Here is a 23,397-nt window from a genome sequence, read left to right on the forward strand (position 1 = left end):
TATGAGCCGAAGGGCCAATCAAACAGCGCAAAAAGCGCAGCGTCATGGTGTGCTCTCTGCGCTTGATAGGACTAGCCGGCGGAGGAGCGCGCACAGAGAGACGGCGAATACCGGCTGGTCCTATCAACTGCAGAGAGCACCCCATGACGTTGTGCCTCTTTCGCTGTTTGATTGGCCCTTCGGCTCATAACATCGGCCGCGCTCGGACCGAAGCTGAAACGAAGTACAGAAGATTCACGTTCATTCTTGCACCAGACGTAACTTTCGCCCTGCTTTCCTGTTCTCGAAAGCGCAGTTCATCCTCGCCCCGAGCGCGCGACGCTCGAACCTTCTTTGCCGAAATATCGAGATGGTGACGCACTGTAGAATGGATAAGCAGCTGCCAGAGACCTTGTCGAGTCAGTCTCGCTCTCGCTCTCTTTTCCGCTGCCGAATCGCCGCCTGCTTTTCTGCTGCTTCGACGCTCTTTCTTTACTTTTGTTTTTGGCACAAGTTCGCCGATTAAATCTTTATTTTTCAGTTGACTGTTCGTCCTCTCGTCGTCACCTTCATTCGTGTCAATATGAATCTAACCACACTGAAATATGTCTAACTGACCTCTGAAATCTCCGATGACAGCGCACATGCAATTTTATATATTTTAACGCGTCGGAGGTTTTGTTGTGCGTGTGTCTCGCCGTTTGGCTCAGGACTACTTTCGCGATTTGTTCTGCCCACATTTGCTGGAGACGTGAGCTCGGAGCGTAGGCAACTGGCCCCCTTGCACGAGGACTGGCGCAGCCGTGCGCGTTTCAAAGAAAGCTCGTGCAGAGAAAAACAAGCAAGGGACCAGGGATGTCAAATTCAGGATATGGAAAAATATCCCACAGTATCGAAGCGCCACCACACACGATTTCTCGCCTTGATGTACAGGCCTGGAAGGCGATCCCACCGCCATCTGTTGCTTCAGAATCACACTAACCAAGGGTGGGGTTGCACCTTAAGCTAGAATTTCGCTTGCACCATCTCTTGTCTCCCGTGCGAAACGGCGCCGTATTGTTTGAAGACCGGTGGCTTCGCTGCGTTTCCATAGGAGCTAAGCCTTTTTCTTGCTTTACTTTTTCCTCAGGTAAGTTCGCTCTTCGCAAATTTTACAAAAAAACAAATTCACTACCTGTGGCCAACCCTGCTCAAAGTCGTAGCGCGATAGGTTAAGAAACCGAATTTTGCGGTCGACTTAAACAGCCTGGCCGCTCCTTGAATCACCTAATATAAAGCGCCAAACACGTCCACGATACAACGTCCGTCCCGTCATACGTATCTGCTGCAAAACCCCATTAAGCAAAAAATTGACTGTCCCCATGCTTTTTCTTGGGAGTAATACACGAATGAACCCCAGTTCAAGAGGGACGCTACTGGAGCGCTCGAGTCCAATCGGCACTGAGACGAGTTCACATTGATTGCTGACATAACATTCCTGTCGAATACATGCCTAGAGTGCATTCCCAAAGTAGGAAGGAAACAGGTAATTAGCGCACTTGCGACAATGGTGGTAAAAGGGAGTATAACTATAACTCCGTTTCACCATAATTTGGCAAACGGCGAAGTCCCAGTGAGCCAATATGAACGTTGAAGAGAGGCATGTGACAACATATAATCAGAGTGGTCTCCTTCTACGGAGTGTTGTCCCATGCCTTCACTCAGTCCCTCCGATAGGCTCGAGGAGGCTGTAGAGTTTGCTCCTTGCCAATATATGGGGAAACGAAGTATAGGCAGCACACACTTTTGAAATATGTAAGTCTATTGAAGAAACTGAAAGGAATGGTTGACAACGTTTTGCTTCAAGACTGCATCTTCGATCAACTGGCACGAAGACAAATACAAGTTATTTTATCTGGGTAAATAGAACAAGTATATAATCAACCCACTATAACTCCGTTTCACCATAATTTGGCAAACGGCGAAGTCCCAGTGAGCCAATATGAACGTTGAAGAGAGGCATGTGACAACATATAATCAGAGTGGTCTCCTTCTACGGAATGTTGTCACATACCTTCACTCAGTCCCTCCGATAGGCTCGAGGAGGCTGTAGAGTTTGCTCCTTGCCAATTTATGGGGAAACGAAGTATAGGCAGCACACACTTTTGAAATAAGTCTATTGAAGAAACTGAAAGGAATGGTTGACAACGTTTTGCTTCAAGACTGCATCTTCGATCAACTGGCACGAAGACAAATACAAGTTATTTTATCTGGGTAAATAGAACAAGTATATAATCAACCCACTTGTAAAATTAACACTTTATGAACAAAATTATGGGTGAAATAAATCCTACGATAGTAAGAAATATGCAGTTCATTTTTCATTTCCGTGATTCTTTGAATTTTTAAGAATCGCTTATACGTATTGTGCTTCGGCTGCATTCTTTTTTTAAGTTTCTAGGTGTTGAAATGATGGATGAGACAACCATCTAAGAAGAGTCTGATCATAAACTGGAGGTTAGTTTAATGTTTCATACCGATCGGCAAGGTCAAGAGCCTACTAATACAATTTTCTCAATCACGTTAGATGCAGTAATTTGAGCACTGCCATATCAAAAATGTTAAGATTTGCTGACTGTCTTGCGAGTTCCTGGGGATAAAAGAACTGCTTTGTGGACGTCAGAAATGAACTATTTTCCAAATGACTGGTTCGAATCCTTTGTAACAGTTCGCGTGCACGCCACTTAAGCGAGTGCTAGCTTTTCACACACAACAAAAAATGATGCGACCAAATGCAAGCTCCTGCAATGGCAGCACGTTATAACCAAACATTGAGAAGTCGGAATCGTCGTAAAGCAGCAGCATATCACGAGTCCACGCGACTACCGCGCACGAAACCAACTCGTATCCCCCAGCTTTTTGGCGCCGCCATCTAACCGGGGACGTCACGGCTCTTGTAAGGTCCCGTGACGAGTGGCCACATTTGCGTACATCAATGCGAAAACCGGGGCCCGGACGCCACTTTCTAATTTCCGGTTTATAACTCTTAGCCTTTATGCCTCTATGATTACCCACCTCTCCCTCCCCTCAGAAAGGCGTTTCGCAGAAAGGAGCGTGCTCATTTGAGCAATCCAGTACATGTTTCGTACAGCTGTCAGCATTTGATGAGTAAAAGAAAAATTCGTTCTGTTGCAGCCGTACACGCTATCCGCTCTATTTTTGGTGTATGCGCTCTAGTCTTCGTCCGGGACAGCGCCCGCGAGCTTGGAGTCCTCTAGAGTGTACACTCATGTCCAAGAAGTCGTCTCGTACGCTGCTCAAAATAGCCATGGCTATTTTGTGTGCAGCAATTCTCGCCTCGCTGGTATATTTTGATTGGTTACAACGGCCACCTTCTTGCCCCACGCCAGCATCCGGCGGCACGACCAGAGAGCAGGTAATACGCAGTGTTGTTACTATAGTCACTGAAAAAATGAGAACGGCAGGCCGATTCCTCGGCAGTCCCGCCTCCCTACCGAGCTTCCTGTTGTAGCGCTGAAAACACGTGGACTTCCATACTACTTAAAATAGAAACAATTTTTAATTATCATTATAAACTCGGAGCCAGCTAACTGACCGAGTACTGGGATCAGTTAGAATGAGAATGGCGGTTGGTCAGAGCTTCAGCCTCGGGACGCGCGTGTTCATGCCCAGTGGTCTTTCGCACGTGCAAAAGGCGCACTGGAGCTTGTCGGCGATGCTTCTTCTTTACTGGCATCTGTTGGGTCTTTTGACGGCCACAGGAGCTCCCCCCTAGTCACAGGACGGGGAACACGTCGTGTGCTACGATGGTGTGGAAGAGGTTCAGTAACAAAGTGCACCCTTTTGGGAGTCGTATTTTTTGTCGGTGCCTTGGTTGTGGTTGTCGTAGGATGGCCTTTAGTTGAGTCGTTTGTCTCAGCTTTTGTGGAGGCGTTGGAAGGTTACTTGCATTTGTTTCGAGTGTGTTGGCCATGTAAGCGGGTTTCAACCTGTCTATTGATACTGTGTCTTCTTTGCCATTAATGTTAAGCCGGTAATATTTTGACGATCGCGAAATTACTTTAAAAGGACCGGTATACGGAGGTTGTAGTGGCCGCCTTACTGCATCATTTCGGACAAATACGTGGGTTGCCGTTTCCAGATCGGGGCTCACAAACACTTGTGGTTGACGTGGTTTGCGAAAGGGAACGGGCTGAAGGGCCTGCATCATTGTTTTAAGTCGTGTTACGTAGTTGAGAGGGTCTGGCAACTCCGCGTCTGGTGAGGCAACTAAAAGGTCCCCTGGCAGACGAAGCGAACATCCGTAGACTAGTTCGGCTACGGTGCAGTCGGTGTCCTCTTTGAGCGTAGTTCGGATTCCTAGAAGAATCATGGGGAGGGCTTCTGTCCAAGATGTGGTGTCTGAAGCCTTCAGTGCTGCTTTTAGTTGCCTATGAAATCTTTCGACTAGTCCGTTAGAAGCGAGATGGTATGCTGTCGTTGAAATATGCTTAATGCCGAGTAGGTGTGAAATTTCTTCGAATAACCGGCTTTGGAATTGTCGTCTTCTATCCGTTGTTATAGTCGCCGGTACGCCAAATCGACTTATCCAAGTTGACAAAAAGGATTTCGCGACCGTCTCTGCAGACACGTCGACAATGGGACACACTTCGGGCCAACGTGTGAATCGGTCGATGCAGGTCAACATGTACCGATATCCTCTTGACGGCGGGAGGGGACCGACGAGGTCAATGTGTACATGGGAAAATCTTGCATCTGGAGAAAGAAATGTTGAAATTGTGGTAGTGGTATAACGATGAATCTTGGTTTGTTGACACTTTAGACATGTCCGAGCCCAGTGAGGAACGTCTGTGTCCATTCGAGGCCACACATATCGCTTTGCAATTAAGCGTTGAGTGGCACGAATGCCAGGGTGTGATAGAGAATGGTACGTGTCGAAGATCTTTCGTCTGAATTCGGGGGGAAGATAAGGTCGAGGTGTGCCAGTTGACATGTCGCAAACCAATTTCACTGAAGGTGAATCCAGCTGGACGTCTTCTAGGACAAGGGCAGTTGTTGATGTTCGGAGTTGTTGAAGCTCATTGTCCAGAGTTCGTGACGTGGCCAGTGCAGGATAGTCGATGGAAGGACGTGTGGCGCCTGTTGCATTCACAGTCATTCTTGATAGGGCATCTGCAGCGACGTTCTTGTGGCCGGAGATGTGTCGAATGTCTGTGGTAAACTCAGAGACAAAGGCAAGGTGCCTGATTTCTCGAGGTGAGTGCGAAGCGCTAGAGGTCATTGCATATATGAGCGGCTTGTGGTCGGTGTAGATAGAAAACTGACGTCCTTCGAGTAAGTACCGGAAGTATTTCACAGAGAGGTAGATGGCGAGCAATTCTCGGCCGAACGTGCTATAACGGGTTTCAGCTGGAGAGAGAGCTTCGGAGAAAAATCCAATCGGGCACCACTTGCCCCCGAGATACTGTTGAAAAACTGCACCAACTGCAGCGTCAGAAGCGTCCACCATTAATGAAGAGGGGGCATCACAGTGTGGATGAGTCAAAAGTACTGCATCAGCAAGTTGCTTTTTTACAGTAGTAAGCGCGGCAGTTGCTGTGTCATTCCACACAAGTGGTGCGGTTTTGCTCTTAATTCCCGCTAGTAAGGTGTTGAGCGGTTTGAGTGTTGCTGCTACATTTGGAAGAAATCGACGGTAAAAGTTTAGTAGGCCGAGAAATTCTCGCAACTGCTTCACCGTTGACGGCACGGGGAAGTCCTTGATTGCTTGGACTCGAGACTGTAGTGGACGTATTCCATTTCGGTCAAGGTGGTGGCCAAGGAAGTCAAGTGCCGGCACGCCAAACTCACATTTTTCAAGTTGTATGGTAACGCCGTCGTCGTCTAACCTTGAAAATATGGTATGAAGATGCTCCTCGTGTTCTGTTGCAGTGTGGCTGAAGACAAGGATGTCGTCTAAGTATGCAAAGCAGAACGGCAGCCCTCTCAAGATATGGTCCACAAAACGTTGGAATGTTTGTGCAGCATTACGGAGGCCGAAAGGCATGCGCAAAAATTCAAATAATCCGAAAGGTGTAATAATCGCTGTCTTAGGAATGTCGGACGGTTCCACAGGGATTTGGTGATAGGCCTTAATAAGGTCAATCTTGGGGAATATTGTTGATCCTGCGATGGTACCGGTGAAGTCATGAATATGGGGTATAGGATACCGGTCAGGAGTCGTGACCTTGTTAAGGGCTCTATAATCGCCGCAAGGTCTCCAATCACCTGACTTTTTGGGTACCATATGAAGTGGAGTAGACCAGTTGCTGAAAGAAGGGCGTACCAGGTCAAGTTCAAGCATATGGTTGAACTCGTTCTTGGCGACCTGGTAACGGTCTGGAGCAAGACGGCGTGGTCGGCAGAACACGGGAGGACCGGTTGTTTCAATGCAATGAGTTACGGTGTGTTTGACAGGTCGTTCTGTTATAGAGGGCCGAGTGAGGGCGGGGAATTTTTTTGAGAATGTTGTGCCATGGAGAATCGGTCATGACCTTTGAAATGATGGAACTGAGGGGCGGTTTGTCTGAGCATAACCCCTGTATGCTGAGTCGCGTTCCCGCGTCAGTCAGTTCTTTACGTCGTACGTCAACAATAAGGTTGAAGAAGCGTAGAAAGTCGGCTCCAAGAATGGGTCGAGTTACCTCGGCTATTAAAAACACCCACCGAAAAGTGCGACGAAGACCAAAGTCTAGCGTGAGCGATCTTTCCCCAAACGTTGAGATGGGAGAACCATTTGCAGCTTGAAGTGTCAAGCAGTTTTGGCGGTGTCGGCGATCGTCTGGAGTTGGAGGTATTACGCTGATCTCCGCCCCTGTGTCGACCAGAAAATACATTTTAGTATTCTTCTCCGTGATAAAGAAAAGACGGCTGACATCAGGTACCACGGCATTTGCCGTCTTTAATGCGTGGTTGGGGAGTTTCCCTGGTAAGAACAGGGAGAAATGCAGCGGTGGGCCATGTCGCCAAATCGTTTGTGGTACCAGCACAATCCGCTTGCTTCGGCGGAAGGAGATCTGCTTGCTCTGTGTCGAAACCTGGATGATCCCCGACGGTTGTTTGAGAAAGATGACTCCGTGACAATGAGAGATGACACCTCAGAAGAGAGTTGGTCCATCTCCTCTTTCTTGAGAGCTGTAGGACGACGTCGTTGAGTCTCTCTAGACGGTCAACCGCTTGGTTCGATGAAGGTGTCGTGGAAGAGAGAGTTGCAATGGCAGGTGTATTCACCTCCATGATCCTATCAGCCATGCGAGCTAAGGCCTCGGTAGATGCTATTTCCGAAGCGGACAGGATCATGCGGACGTTGCTTGGGAGCCTCTGAAGGAATAGCTCTCGGAAAATTGGTTCCTCGACTCTGTCTGGTCTGTCGCCGAGTAGCTGATGCATACGTCGCAGAAGGTCCGTTGGTTTTCGATCACCCAATTCTTCAGATGTCAAGAGCTGCTGAAGTCGGCGTTGCTCTGACGCCGTGGTGCGACGAATAAGTTCATCTTTAAGATGATCGAATGGATTGTCTGGTGGTGCACGAAGAATGTCACGGACAATCGCGGCTGTAGCCTGGGGTAGCGCGGCTACTACAAAGTCAAAACGGGACCTTTGGGAGGCAATCCGATGAGAACGGAACAGGGCCTCGATGTGCAAGAACCAGAGTTCCGCGTCGCCATCCCAAAAGGTGGGCAGCTTGAAACTTGCGCTGGCGATGTGTGCAGCCGGCAAGATAGGATCAGCGGCGGGAGAACCAGTTGGCGGTTCAGACTCCGTCATTGCTGTCGAAGGGATGTGGCACGGTTGATGAGAAGCTAGAGGTCCGAGCCCGGGTCACCAATGTAGCGCTGAAAACACGTGGACTTCTATGCTACTTAAAATAGAAACAATTTTTAATTATCATTATAAACTCGGAGCCAGCTAACTGACCGAGTACCGGGATCAGTTAGAATGAGAATGGCGGTTGGTCAGAGCTTCAGCCTCGGGACGCGCGTGTTCATGCCCCAGTGGTCTTTCGCACGTGCAAAAGGCGCACCGGAGCTTGTCGGCGATGCTTCTTCTTTACTGGCATCTGTTGGGTCTTTTGACGGCCACACTGTCTTCGATAATGCTCCAGTGTCTCGTGAGCTTCGAGCGTGCACACGCAGACAAAGCACGGTGGACGGCAACGGGCCTGTGATGGTGGCCTGGCATCCGAACAAACGCCCTGCAGTTCCCATCCTGTCAGTGACCGTATTGGTCATTCCGATTTCAATTTTTTCTGCAGATCTCCCAAGTGTTGTCCTGCGAAACGTCTTTGAATAAACCTTGCGTTGGGCGTTTTCGCATTTCATATTTGTCGCAGAGGCAACGGAAAAGATAGTTCTATATTGTTTAGTTTGGTATCCTAGAAAATTTCAGCTCTCGTTCTCTAAAATCTTGAATTAAATCGACATGGATACACTCGACCCTACAATAGGTTCAGGATAACAAGGACTTTTCGTAGATTGCACGCAAACGCTTGGCGTTGGCAGCGGGAGCTCGTGACGACTCTTCCAAGCACAGATTAAGCACGCGTGCGCAAGGCCCGGAATCCGCAGTGTATACCAGTGATCTCTACGACTATTTTCTGGATCGCGTTTGCCCGCTCCGCTAACACGGCCACGGTCGGCCATCTTTTTGGTACAGTTATATTATCTCTAGCCACACCTTATTAGTATGGTGGCGCAATCTACCTCCCCTTTGATAGGGTGCACGTTTTCCACCCACGGCTGAAGGGTCGCGGGGCTACTTCATGAATACCCTGGGGAATGCTTTCCTACGGTAAGTCCCGATGGTAACCTTGGGAATGTTTATCGGTGGTAAGTTCCTGTCTTGTCGCGATCAGGACGATTTGAACAGCGCGCCGCACAACATGACGGCATAGTCAATCTTTCTATGTCGCATGCACTCAGTTTCAAGGTTCTGCTTCGTCGAGCTACTTCCAAGTACGAAATATCACCCACGGTACAGTGTATTAGACCCACGGCTATTTTTATGGCAGACTGCCGCCACAACGCTGTAAGCCATAATACTATGATGGTTAGAGATAATATAACCCTACCAAAAAGATGGCCGACCGTCGCCAAATTTCTGTGCATAGGCAAACGCGATCCAGCAAATAATTATAGATATGAGCTGTGTATACAAGCTTCGACGAGTACAGTTTTGCACTTTTCGTGTCTATTGTTAATTTCGTGTTCTTTATTTTTGTTTGCACAGACTTCCAGACTCAGCGACGATGACTTCGCGTTCAGAGCAGAAAGAATCAACAAAGTGTGTCGCACGTACCAGGTGGCCCTGGCGGATCACAACAGACGCATTCTGAAGCGCAACATCAGCGACGAACGGCCCCACCTCTGCCCAATGCGAGACTGTCCTATTATGATTGACCCTGCACACAAAGTCGGCTACTGCTTCATAAACAAGGTTGCATCCACCACAGTCAAGTCCATTTTCGGGCTCCTGCTACACATCAGCAACACGGGAAACACAGTTAACAGCTTACACAAGGCCTTTCTTGAGCAAGTCCTCACAGTCTCACACAAGACGTTTCTACAGAGGAGCAGCCAGGAGCGCTACACAACCGCCATGTTCGTGAGGCATCCTTTCGAGAGGCTAGTATCCGCTTACGTGGACAAGGCGCTATGCCCACGTGCTGGCAATGTTTATTATTACAACCGATACTGGAACGACGTCCCTAACGTCAAGGCAACGGGCCGGAACTTGACCTTCCCGGAGTTCATCGACTACGTACTGAATCAGACAGTGAACCAGATGAACCCTCATTGGGCTCCGTACTACGTGACGTGTCAGCCTTGTAACGTCAAGTACGAGGTCGTCGGAAAGCTGGAAACAGCAAGCAGAGACTTTGCGCTGTTCTTTCGAGCGTTGGGTGCTCGGCCGGGGGACATTCCACAGAAAAACAAGGGTGTCGACCACGGGTTCCGCAAATCTGCCCGAGAGTTTTTTAAGGAGCTCACTTTACATCAGGTGATGCGTTTATATGAGCGGTTCTTCTTCGATTTCGAGATGTTCGGATATGACTTCAGGGACTATCTGCACTGACAGTGTATGGGAAACCAAAGGATAAGGCCAACTTAAAGAGAGTTCTTCTCATCCAGTGCTGCAGCAAATCTGCTGTAGAGAAAACAAGAACCTATGCCTGAAACCTATAAAGTTATTTTTTCGTTAAATGCGTATTCAAAAGTAAGATTTACTGAATAATATATACGTCAAGACAACTTGAGTGTGCCGGCAGCCTAAAAATAGTGTCTCATGTAGTGAGTCATAACTTTCTGTTTACTGATAATGCCTGCCCAATCACCGGTTGCCCCATATCACCCCAAATGCGCGCCGCTTCCCCATACAAGATAGAAAATGTGTACGACGTGAATAAGCCTCTTTCGTCCGTTGAATTCTTTGTGCTCTTTTTGGCATTTGTCATGGTTGCTGTGGGATAGAACCTTCCGGGCCTGTCATTTTATTAGCGCTTAAGCTACACCTGGTACCATAAAAGCTGACTGAAGCTCATTTCGAGGAGAGGCTGTACCCCAATTCTATCTCCTGCCACTCAACAGTATTTGGTAGGCAGAACGTCGAGGCAGACATTAAGGATGGCCTCTCTGGTCTCCCTCAGTGCATCCTGCTGAGGCTTCACTCAAGTCCCAGCTTAACTCAGGCCTCCCTAGCGTCGAAGCTGGATCAGCCTATCCCTATCGAAAATACCATCAGGGAAAACCCTGGTGGTTTATCAGGCTGATAGTCTGACGTCTTTTGGTACATTGATGGTCTGATGGCCTGATGGTGTCATGGCTTGATGGCCTGGTGGTGTGATGGTTTGATTGCTTGAAGGTGTGATGGTTTAATGGTCTGTCGAATTTTGAGACGTTGATGGTTTTATGGTGTGATGGTTTGATGGTCTGTTGGTCGGTATGAATTTCTAATCACACTTATTTACCGGCAGAAGACGAAGATTATATTACAGTCATTTGTGAACTCTTCTGTGCCCACTATTATTTTAAAAAGGAACATCCGAAGCGTTAGGGTACCTTCCGAAATCCCCATTAAAACCTGAAAGCAAAGTTTGTATTCAGAATATGGGATGTTATTATTTCTATTTGGAAATAATTTAACGTTGAATTATTAAACCGCAAAAACAAAATGGAAGAAAAAATGCGTTTAATCCACTCAGTACTTTCGAGACTCCACGACGCGCAGCAACTTCATCGGTGTCCGTTGCGTGGCTATCTGCACTGTACCCATCATTCATGCTGGACATGACGGCGTCGTGCGACAGCATGCAATACACTAAACCTCGTCGGTTTTAGAATGCAGTAAGCCTCGTATTACCGCATTCGCGGCTTTGTAAACGTTTTTTTCTTTCACGCAAACACCTAGTTCACAGTACCCGTGCACCTAGAAAATAAATTTCCTATCAAGCAAAGTGCGTTTTTCGGCACATTCTCTGCCACTTAGATCGTAAACATGATCTACTTGACATACAAAGCGGATCAACAAATTGTTTCACCAACGCACAATAAAATAATTTCAAACAGAATTATGTGGTTGCAAAGACATACCTGAGTTTATAAGAAGGTGTCTCCGTTACCTTTCGAGTACCCTAGGACAATTGTTGATGCGGATTATTATGGATTCAACACACTATTATCGAGCCACGCAGCTGACGGCTTTCCACACCGAATGTAATTCACGCATGCGCAACGACGTGAGATCATTGACGCCTTTTCTCGGCCACTGCTGGAACCTCCCGAACATAGACAGGTTCTTTCCACCACCGAAAGATGTCATGAGAAGCACCATCAGCCTTTTTTCACTCTGATGGTCTATCGAGATATCCTGATGGTCTCACCGGGCAACTTCAAAATGTTTGGATGGTCCGTCAGTCGACACAACAACGTTTTGAAGGTCTCTGAGCTACAAACAGAAGACTTTTGTGGTCCATCAGCCACCATCAAGAAATGTTTGATGGTCTATCAGGCACCATTAGGTAAGCCTGTCCGAGAGTCGACAGTTAATTCTGACGGTATGAGCGGGGTTACAAATACTGTGTGTGTGAATATATACAGGGTGTTTTTTTTTTTATTCTTCCACATTTGTTTAAAACAAAACCGTGAAAGCTACACTAATGCGTTTTGTGCAGGTTGGTTATACGGCCAGGCGGACAGTATGTGGGTGGCTAATCTTTGCGATAGGTCGGCTAATTAATTAAAATTCGTTAATTAACTTTTTAATTAGTGGAAATAGACATATGGTTCCAATTAGAAACTTGTAGACCATCATCGAAAACCACTAAATCAACTATTTTTGGAAGGATATAACTCCGGGGCAGCATTTTACAGCGTTCTGTAAAAACGCTCCATATGGACGCGTTTCTAGATTTCGGTTTCTTATCGGAGCGCATCTACGCGCCCGCGATATTGCTCCCTGGTGCTCGCGGCGCGAAGCCACCTCCTCGCCTCCTTCGTAGAATGGAGGGAAGTAGGGCGCACGTGTGTTGCGCGTCTCAGCCACTGGGGAGCAGGACCGCGCCCAGAAAGTTTTGCAGAAAGTTTTGCACTGCCCAGACAAAAATATCAAGAGTTTCGGTCTTGTAAGTTCCAAGGAAAAAAATGAACTTTTCTGTGAACGTTAGAAATTCACTATTCTTATAAGTTTGGTTCGCATTTTTGTAACAGGTCGCGTGCACATCACTAAAGCGTGCACCAGCACCAGCTTTTCACACACACAGAAAAATTATTTGATCAAACGCAAGCTACTGCAATGACAGTACGTCAAATCAAAATGTGGAGAAGTCCGAAATCACGATTACCGCGCACAGACCTAACTTGTATCCACCAGCTCTGGGCGCTGCCATCTTACCGGTGACGTCAGGCTCTTGTGAAGTCACGTGCCGAGTAGTCACTTTTTCGTACAACATGGCGGCAACCGAGGCCCCGGTGCCGCTGTCTAACTTCCTGTTTACAACTCTAAGCCCCTCCGCATCGTTGATTATCCCCATCCTTCCTCTCCCTTCGTACAGGCGTTTCGCAAAAGGTGGTGGGCTCAATTGAGCAATGTAGTACATGATTCGTACAGCTGTGAGCATTGGAAGAGTAAAAATAAAAAAATCCATCTGTTGCAGCCCTACACGCTATGCGCACTATTCTTCGTCTATTCGTTCTACCTTTCGTGCGGGACAGCGCCCGTAAGCTTGCAGTGCCCTAGAGTATACACCCATGTCTAAGAAGTCGTCTTGTACAGTCAGCAAAATAGCCTTGGCTGTTTTGTGCGCAGCAATTGTTGCCTCGCTGGTATATTATAACTGGCTACGACGACCACCTTCTTGCCCAACGCCAGCATCCGGCAGCACGACCAGAGACCAGGTAATACTCAAGTGTTGTTGCTATGGTCACTGAAAGAATGAGAACGGCAAGGAGGTTCCTCAGTTGTCCCGCCTCCCCAGAGAACTTGCTGCCTTCGATAATGCTCCAGCGTCTTGTGAACATCGAGCGTGCACACGCAGCCAAAACACGGTGGAAGGCAACGGGCGCATGCTGGTGACTAGGCATCCGAAGAAGCGACCTGCCTTTCCCATCCTGTCTGTGACCGTATACTTTGTCTCACCTTACGATGGACTAAAGTCCAAAGCCACGGGCCGCCAGGTCCAATCACGTTCCACGCTAAACTATTACATGCCTATACTTCGTCTTACCCTACGATGGACTAAAGGCAGAAGCTACGAACCGCCAGATCCAATCACGAGCCACTCAGACATTGCGCGGTATTTTGCTTTGATGAACGTATCGGTGCCCGCGTCTCGGATCACGGATGGGAATGGGCGGACAGTGGATCGGACCGAGCCATGACTGACTCAACATTTTTACATTGCAAAGAAAGCCACAACGTACTGGCTCTTTGCAGTGTCGAAGCTATAAAAATGACGCAGCGTTTTGGATTCGGAGCATTGTTCGTCGAAACCTAATCAATGCTAAACGTGTCATAGTTTAGCGTGGAACCTGATTGGACCTGGCGGCCCGTGGCTTTGGCCTTTAGTCCATCGTAGGATGAGGCGAATTATAGTAGTAATTACGACTCCAATTTTTCAGCCTATCGTTTAAGTGTACTCCTGACGGAACTCTTTTGAATGAACCTTGCGTTGGCCGTTTTTGTATTTCACGTTTGTCGCAAAGGGGAGAAAAAACATAGTCATATTTTGTTTTGTTCGCTATTCTAGAAAATATCAGCTCTCGTCTAAAAGCGTGAAGGAAACCGACGTGGATACATTCGACCCTACAATAAGTTCTTCATAATAACGACTTTTCCTAGATAGTACGCAAGAGCTCTGCGTTGACAGAAGAGCTCGCGGGGATTCTTCGAGCATGCTTGCGTGCAGGAGCTTCGAGCACGCAAGTCACACAATCCGCGGTGTATACCATCTACGACGAGAACCGTTTTGCACTTCCCGTGTGTATTGTTAATTTCCCGTTCTTTAATTTTGTTAGCGCAGGCTTCCAGACGTAGCGACGATGACTCCGCGTTCAGAGCACGAAGAATCAACGAAGTGTGTCGCAAATACAAGATGGCCCTGGCGGATCACAACAGACGTGTCCTGAAGAGCAACATCGGCTACGAACGGTCAAACATCTGCCACATCCGAAGATGTCCCATCATAATCGACCCCGCCAGGAAAATCGGCTTCTGCTTCATCAACAAGGTTGCATCCACCACAGTTAAGACCATCTTCGGCCTCCTCCTCAACATCAGCAACATGGCAAACACAAGAGACAGCTTACACAGGGCATTTCATGAGCAGGTCCGCACTGTCTCGCCCATGACGTTCCTACAGAGGAGCAGCCAGGAGCGCTACACAACCGCCATGTTCGTGAGGCATCCCTTCGAGAGGCTAGTATCCACTTACACGGACAAGGCGCTAGGCCCACGTGCTCGCATTGTCTATTTTTACAACAGGTACTGGAACGACGTACCTGGCGTCAAGGCGACGGGCCGGAACTTGACCTTCCCAGAGTTTATTGATTACGTACTGAATCAGACAGTGAACCAGATGAACTCTCATTGGGCTCCGTATTACGTGACGTGCCAGCCTTGTACCGTCAAGTACGAGGTCGTCGGAAAGCTGGAGACAGCAAGCAGGGACTTTGCGCTGTTCTTTGAAGCGCTGGGTGTTCGGCCGGGGGACATTCCGCAGAAAAACAAGGGTAGCGCCTACGGGTTCCGCAAGTCCGCCCGAGACTTTTTTAAAGAGCTCACTTTCAATCAGGTGATGCGTTTATATGAGCGGTTCTTCTTCGACTTCGAGATGTTCGCGTACGACTTCAGGGACTATCTGTAGCGAGAGTGAACGTAAAACCGAAGGATGAGGCCTATTTCTAAGAGAGGTTTTCAAAGCCAATGCTTCAACAAAGTTGCAGTAGAGAAAACGAGGACTCATGCCTGAAACATACAAAGTTTTTTTTTTTCTTCAAATGTGTGTTCAAAACCCAGATTTACTCCATATGATATGGATAGGTCTAGACAACTTGAGTGTGCCAGCTACCTAAAAAAGCGTTTCATGTGTTTTCCATAACCTCCGGTATACGGATAATGCCTGTCAAATCGCCGGTTGCCAGCTATCACTACGAGGGCGCGTCGCTAACCTATACAAGACAGAAGATTTCAACGACTTGAATAAGCCTTTCTCGTGCCTTGTATTCTTAGTGCTGTTTTTGGCATTTGTTGCGGTTGCTGTGGGCAAGAATCTGCCGGGGCTGTCATTTTATTAGGCGCAAAGCTGCACCTGGGACCATGGAAAATGATTGAAACTCATTTCGAGGAAATACTGCTCCCCAATTTCATCTCCAGCCGCGCAACAGTATGCGGTAGGCACCTTTTCGAGACGGGCATTAAGGATGGCCCGTCTGGTGCCCCTTCATGCATTCTGCAGACGCTTCACTCAAAACGCAGTCTAACTCAGGCCTGGCCGAGGCTGGATCAACCCGTGTGCCCTTCCAGGTCCTTTTTCGGCGCTAATTTTACGAACTATCAGCGGTTACCTTCCCACATCTTACTCGCGCACCTCGAGTAAGTGACGGGCACCTGACAATAGGAACAATGTGTCTTTCCATGACGTGTGCCCCGGCACCGCTGACGCCTTCCACGCTGCTTAGGTGACTTGGTAGAGGTTGTAAGCCCGCAAGACCCTGGCCGCTGTTATTTTTCGTCGGCTGCTCCTTCACCTCAGAATTAAAAAGGTTCAGGGTTCAGTGTTTGAGTTAGTGGGTTTATTGAGAAAATAAAGTGAAAAGAAAAGAAATGCGGAACGAGAGGTCAGCCTCTCAATGCGGGGTTATATTTCTTGTTCCGCTTGGGGAGAAAAAAAACATGAGTGATTGAGAGGACGAAGTCGAGGGCGATGGCCTGGGTGTCAGGGCGTGACTCGCGATCAGACGTCCGCAGCTTTGAGGAAATCAAATATAGCCTGGAAAACCTTACACCTGGTCGTTCGTCTGGACCTATTGGAAAAGGATACTTTGGGTATCTTGGTTGCCCATGTTTGTTGCTGTGATTTTTTTTTTATTTTCTTGGTCCTGCGTAGAGCCACTAACTGAGCTACGCTTAGTGTACTGGCACTGTGTTCCCAGGTATTGTTGTGGGCGCCGCCATCTCGGTGCTTAGTGCCGAGCAAACGCAACTGCCGATTGTCATGATTCCGAAGAGCGACCTCCTCTGCAATAAGTTCTATGGTAGAAAGCTCATATAATATTGCTTTGCTCTGTCGCAAACTGTGTAAACATTTCTGGAAGACGAAAAATAGTTTTTTTTGTACTCTAAAACAGAGCTGCAGATATATGGCACTATATTTTTAACCCGAAGATGAGTAAGTGTCGTTACTCTGAAACGTAGCTTATGTAGTGATTCTAATCCTGCGTGTTTGTGGCATACCCAAAGCATCTGCCGAAGTTTTTTTCTGTCATGTCGCAGTTGGGATATTTTTGGAGATTGTACTCGAAAGATAACGTGCAAATGAAAGCGGATGTTTTGCGCAACCAGTTCGTAATATGTGCAATAAATATGATTGCTTCCTCGTGATTTTTTTTTTCTCTTTGGATAATGAGAGGTGGCGATCCAGAGGCCGTTTCGGGGCGAGGGTGATTGGTTTGTACAGCTTCGTGAGTTTCGTTTCGTGCAAAGTTGTACGGGTCAAATGTTATCGTTTCTGATGCGTCGTCGTGGGCTTCATTGGCAAGACCATCCGCTTTTTCTTTCTCGTGTACCCCTATTTGATTAGCTCCGATGAAGTGGGTAGTGTTTTCTTAATTTTGGATACTGCGTACAAGTTGGGCAATTTTTTCGCGAGGGGTCTTGCCTTTTTTTAAGTTTTGAAGTTGTGATAAGGCCCTTGAGTTCGTGAAGATCACAAACTACTCGTTCTTGTTGTGTAGCCATCTTTCGGAGAGTGCAAGCCCCATGGCGTCACGAGTCACGTGACATCACACGTGAGCGTTGTGGGTTGCTGGAAATTACCGCGCGAGGTCATGTGGCGTGACGTCACACGCGTGACGTCATACGTGGCTGTGACGCCACTGTGACGTCACAGCAACCTGACCTCGCGCAAACTTTTCCACTAAATTGGGCGGGATACTTTTACAGTATATTTGACTGGAAAATTTTACCCTCGTGACGCCACGTGTGACGTCACCAGGTGCATGCCGGGATTTTCTGGTCCCACCGATGCCGACGCCGTATTTTCTGCTACTCGACCTCCTGAACGCTATCGCGTTGATAGACCCTTTCCGAAAGTCAGTCTACCCACCCTGTGCAGAGCCAAAACGTTCTAATTTCGGGACTACAGAGCTTCTCCAAACCAAAAGAACCGACCGTCTTCCAAACATAATGCAGAATGGGGAAAGTTGTTGGTCTTTTACGTCCCCTTCAATTCACGAAATCGAGGGTGTTTGATTTAGCTGAGCATGATCAACCCATCACCGTCATTGGAGCAGAAATATTGGAGCTTTCGGGACTGCCACCAGATGACTGACTTTTGAAACGGGTCCATTAGTCGTTAGCTGTTTATACAGCAGGATGTTAGTCTGCCGGAAACATGGAGACATTGTTAACTGTAGGTGATAAATTTAGCTTGTGCAGTACATCCGTTAGCCTGGGATCTCTAATGTGCACCAGGCAGCAGTGATACACGACCGCACGCATCCAGATTGCAACGGGCTGGGGGGGGGGGGGGGGGGGGGGGCGGGGGGGGGGGGGGTGAGGATTGAATTTAGGATTCCTTGGTTCTGCAACGCTAGAAGTTTGGAAGTAAACACAACCGTAAAGGTCAACTTCCGACAGCCTCGCTGTTCGGAGGTTGACCTTTACGGAAGGAATATGCAGTGAGTTGTATTTTCGGTGCCAGCAGAGGAATATCAGCCAGTTCTTTGAAAACCAAGTCTAGCTTGCAACGCAGTCGATTGTTTTTCTGCATAGTAAAAAAATTCCAATTTTTCGAAATGTACACTGTGCGACACGGTAATTAGCAACTCAAAAACACATTCCACGAATTACAGTTTTATTATGTATGACAAGACAATGGTCGCAATTATATCTTGTATGTCGAGCGGAAGCTTGTCTGCCTCTTTTGTAGGTGATGTGGTGACGTCCCAACACCAAGCTTTGGTTGGTTTCCAGTGAAGACTAGTGGATAAACCTGAAGGCAGCTTTTTTTTAGGTCTACCTGCTATTAGGGATGTCGCGAACCACCCTAGGTTCGATTTCGAAAGGTTTCGATATTTGCGAAGCTAACTCAGGTTCGATTTCGAAAAATTTCGATATTTTCGTACCAACCGAGGTTCGATTTCGAAAAATTCGCAACTTTTGTCCACAGCGGAGTTTCGAATTCGAAAAGTTCGAAGCTTTCACGGTTTCTAAAATTTCGAATTCGAATATTTCGAATGTTTTTTTACTTCAGGTTCGATAAATTCGAAGATTTCGAAATTCTTTGTAAAAAAAATTCGAAAACTTCGAACGCTTCGAATTTTTATAGACATGAAGTTCGAACAATTCGAAGATTTCGAATTTCTTTTTACATAAAGTTCGAAAAGTTCGAAGGTTTCGATTCTCTTTTAACGCTAAATTCAAAAAAAAAAAAAAAAAAAAAAAGAAATTTCGATGATTTTGAATTTCTTTCTAATCCAAGTTTTCAAAGTTCGAAGTCCGATTTTCAAGTTTTTCCACAGTTTCAGTTTCAAATAACGTTTTCACGACTCACTGGTTTTCACAAAATCAAGTTTAGAAAAGCTAGGGTGTGATATCTAGATTCTGCGAAGTTGGTCAGGCAATTAAATGAGACGACGAGTGTCCCGGATGGTGCTGGAATATTTGGCAGTGCAGAGTGACGTGTGACCATAGATCAGTAATTGTGACCGCCAGCCCGGGGGGGGGGGGGGGGGGGGGGTACTTTAACCTGCATCACGCAGTAGTGATCACACGAACAGACTGTTTTACGAGACTCATCCAGTTCGAAACGGCCAGGGGCGAGCAGTTGGTTGAGGCTCAGAAAAACCTTGTAGCGACCTGGCAACTACCTCGCCACCCCCTGCACGCTGGTAGTAATCCGATCGAACGCCACCCGAATGACGCTGGCATATAGTAAGTTAAGTTTGTAATTGTTCTGGAGGTTTATTTTCAGGAACGGAGGAATCGCCTCGCAAAAAGCCGACACAACTCGAGGTCGAGGAGCGTTTTACCATACAAGTGGCGTCGGAAGAGGAAAAACGGGGAAAGAGGGTAGCGGGGGGGGGGGGGGGGGGGGGGGGGGCTTCGGTTTCCTTCCCCCTTCCAGATATTTCGGACTGTTAAAGAAAACAATACGGGGAAAGAGGGCGTGGTCAAGCTTATTTTAATCTGAAATTATTTATGCATATGTATAGCTAATGTCGCTCTTCACTGCATAAAAGGTTGCGTAGATGGTCATTGTTAGAAACTCGTTGTCAGAAGGCACTGCTCGTCACATGCTTAGTGGTTCGGAAGTTCAAAGCTGTCTTTTCGACCTAAACACCTGTGCCGATAGTAACAAAAGAAAAAAAAAAAAGAATAAATGCGGGAATAAAAAGCAGGAGAAAAAAAAAAACTATCAAGAATTCGTCGGAAGTGTTCTATTCTTGCATGTTCAGAGGTTCAGAACTTCGAAACAAGTTTCTTTTACCAAAATGTGTACAGGCTAAAAGAAACACGTCCCAGGAACGTGAAGCGAAAAAAAAAAAAAAAGTTTTCTTTTAATGACGTGTTGAACTTGAACACTACTAGAAATCTTCTCCCATGAGTTAATTTATTCCTTAACGTGAAAAAACAATAAATATATTATTTTGTATTCTGCAGATGGCAATGATATGTACTGTCTGTGGTGTTAATTTAAATGCGATACCTCAAACAACTTAGACGAAAATAAATATCAAGTTTAGGTCATAATTGCATGCAGATACATGTTTGGACATTTCTTGGAAACTCACGTTGAATAACAATAATCACATCTTAAGACGGCACTTACCTTAGCTATACATAGATCATTCTTAAAAAAGTATAACTTATCTACCATGAATAGCTCCGGCTGCAGCGTGCTTCAAATCTGGCACAAACGATAATCGTCAAAAACCCGTCGTCCTTCCTCGCCCCTTCGGGGATTTATTTCTTTAAACCTAAGCATGCCAGAACATTGAAATAAACGACATTGTCTTTCGTAAGGAACGCAGCACCGCGTGTAAAAGTTCGAGAAAAAAAAGTTACGAATGTACCCCACTACTTGAAATCAAATGAAACCGTCCGCCGGTCTTTCGAAGTTCGACGAACGTCGAACTTTTACCCTAAAAGTTCGAAGTTCTTCGAACTTCTGACTTTTCAGAATTCGAAAGTTCGAAACTTTTCGAATTCTCTTGATAAATAAGTTCGAAAGTTCGAAATTCATCGAATTTTTAGGTCAGTCAAGTTCGAAAGTTCGACAAGCATCGAACCTTGCAGCGCAATAAATTCGAAAGTTCGAAAAAGATCGAATTTTTTAGCGTAATAAGTTCGACGGTTCGAAAAGCGTCGAACTTCTTAGCTTAACAAGTTCGAAAATTCGACCTCCGTCGAATTTTACGATATAAACAATTCGAAAAATCGAAATCTTTCGAACCTTTCGAACCGCTTGATTCGATCATCGAAACTTCGATTCGAAAAAAGTTCGCGGCATCCCTACCTGCTATCCTTCAATCGGAGCCAATCAGAGCTGGACGTCTTTTTTGACGTCGGCTTAACTCCTGTGAAAAAAAGCAGACGACTTGATTTCCGCATTACACTGGCCAATGGAAATACTGTAAAACACGAAGCCCCCCCCCCCCCTTTTTTTTTAGCGCGACTACAAATCAAATTGCGCCATCTAAAATTGTGCGGTACTTGCGACCGAAATGTTGAGTGCTCAGAGTACGCGGAGCAAAAGTCTGCACTACAAAATCCGCAAACCCTGGTGTTCAGGGAAAACAGCGCACCCGCAAAAGAGTTACTCAAGTCCACGCACACAAGTACACGCCCACAAGTTCACGCATTCAAGTCCACGCTGTTCCACCTGGACATCATGAGGGACCATCACGCTCGAACCTCCGTTTTAACCCCGGGGTTTATTCCCCACCCTTGCCACCGTCGTACCGGTATGAAGTGCATCACTACCGCGTGATGTACGTTGAAAACCCCAGGATAAAAGTGATACTGCATAGGCTACATTTTACGTCCACAGCTGAAACAACAGACACACATTTGGGCTGATTGATATTCACCTGTCTAAACAAACGTTCGACAGAATTTCTCTCCTTGAATAAGGGTTCGCATCCTAAATAAAATTGTTTAAAAGTGCGAACCAAAGGAAGACAACAAGACAGGCGCTAACTCTCAACCAGGGTTGGACAGAAATACTCAAAAATTTATTTGGAAATACAAATACTGGGATACATTAAAATAGTAACTAAAATACTGATACTGAAATATATTTGTAAGAGTGAATCGCGATACGTATCGGAAATACATTTTAAATAGAGCTAAAAAGTCTTCGGAAATACAAACACAGGAATACATTTTAGGGAGGGCACAAATACAAATACAGAAATACTGATACCGCAATACATTTTTTTTTTCAAATTTGTTTGAGGCGCCAAATGAGATGAAGCTTGAAGTTGGCAGTGAAAGTTTTTTATCTCGAAATTACTTTCCCGTAGGCTTGGCACTTTTCCTTAGAGGTAGTGGTTTCGAACGACGAGAAGTCTTCAATGGGCTCAAAAAAAACGTTCCATCAAGGAGTGACCGCGGTCCCTTCCCTGACATCATGTCTGTCTGACGAGGGTTGCGAAAAGACTTCGACCTCTAAATAAATTCTATGTCATTCTAAATTCCATCAAAACGTCACCACGCCCCTGTCCAATAAGAAAGCCCCTGTCAACACTGATCACATGATGTCACGGTGAAATGAACTGGTATTCTTGATCTACAGGTGTGTCCATGAACATAAAATTTTACCACGTTGCTGTATGAAAGGACAATACGTACCTTCGTTGTAGGAATTACCTCGTTGAAGATTGTGCAGGCAGTGTCATTCGGAATTTTCGAGAATAGTGGACCACCTGAAGCTTCCTGGAACACAGGCACGCAGCCAGGATTTTGTTTCGGGGGGGGGGGGGGGGGGGGGGGGGGGGGAGGTGCCCATGACGAAATTCTGTATGAGGGGAAGGGGGGAGAGCAGGCCCCAGCAAAATGGAAGATTTCGGAGAGCCCGGGCCCCAGCCTCCCCCCCCCCTCCCCCCTGGCTACGTGCCTGCTTTAACACATGTCTTATCTTCAGTTACGGTTGAAAAAAACGATGCGATGGCATCCCTGTTGTGAAGGTCCTTCCTGCCGACCCTTTGCCATCGCCGCATGGATTGCAGTCCTCAAGTTTCGCCTAGCATCATCAAAACAGAAACTTCGTGGATTGCGACCTGAGATTGCCGGCACAGGTGAGAGCTCTCCGAGAAACAGCGGGCTCGAGACGAGTCGCAGGTGTACGAAGTCTGGATCGGCACAGCGAGGCCACGCCTGGCCCCCTTACTGGGTTTTGGATGACCAGAGCAGCGGATCACGTTCACGTCGGCTGATGACGTACCCTTGAGCCCTGCAATATTACGGGCGCAGCCGCAGACGCATTCGAATATGTGTTCTGTTGAACTTCACTGCGTGAGTCATCCTACTATTTCAAGTCAACCACCGCCAGGCTCGTGCTGCAACGGACGGTGACTCAGCGTTGCCGGCTGGGTGTACGGTGTACGCTAAGACAAGAGAGACATGCCAGCAAACAATGACTCAAGAAATCCCTACCTAAGG

The 23,397-nt window shown here is 46.9% G+C and overlaps 2 protein-coding genes across 2 annotated transcripts; both read left to right on the plus strand.

The window, feature by feature from the left end:
• The first annotated feature begins 9,408 nt into the window (after positions 1 to 9,408).
• Positions 9,409 to 10,092, plus strand: LOC120844861 (carbohydrate sulfotransferase 11-like). The gene has a single exon (XM_040216847.1). The coding sequence runs from the start codon at positions 9,409 to 9,411 to the stop codon at positions 10,090 to 10,092; it is 684 nt and encodes a 227-aa protein (XP_040072781.1).
• Positions 10,093 to 14,605: 4,513 nt separating this feature from the next.
• On the plus strand, positions 14,606 to 15,376 carry LOC120844862 (carbohydrate sulfotransferase 13-like). Its single transcript, XM_040216848.1, has one exon. It carries the CDS (start codon positions 14,606 to 14,608, stop codon positions 15,374 to 15,376), a length of 771 nt encoding a protein of 256 aa, XP_040072782.1.
• The last annotated feature ends 8,021 nt before the right edge of the window (positions 15,377 to 23,397 follow it).

Source organism: Ixodes scapularis, unplaced genomic scaffold (genome assembly GCF_016920785.2).
Source record: "Ixodes scapularis isolate PalLabHiFi unplaced genomic scaffold, ASM1692078v2 PGA_scaffold6__148_contigs__length_123643588, whole genome shotgun sequence".
Taxonomy (NCBI): domain Eukaryota; kingdom Metazoa; phylum Arthropoda; class Arachnida; order Ixodida; family Ixodidae; genus Ixodes; species Ixodes scapularis.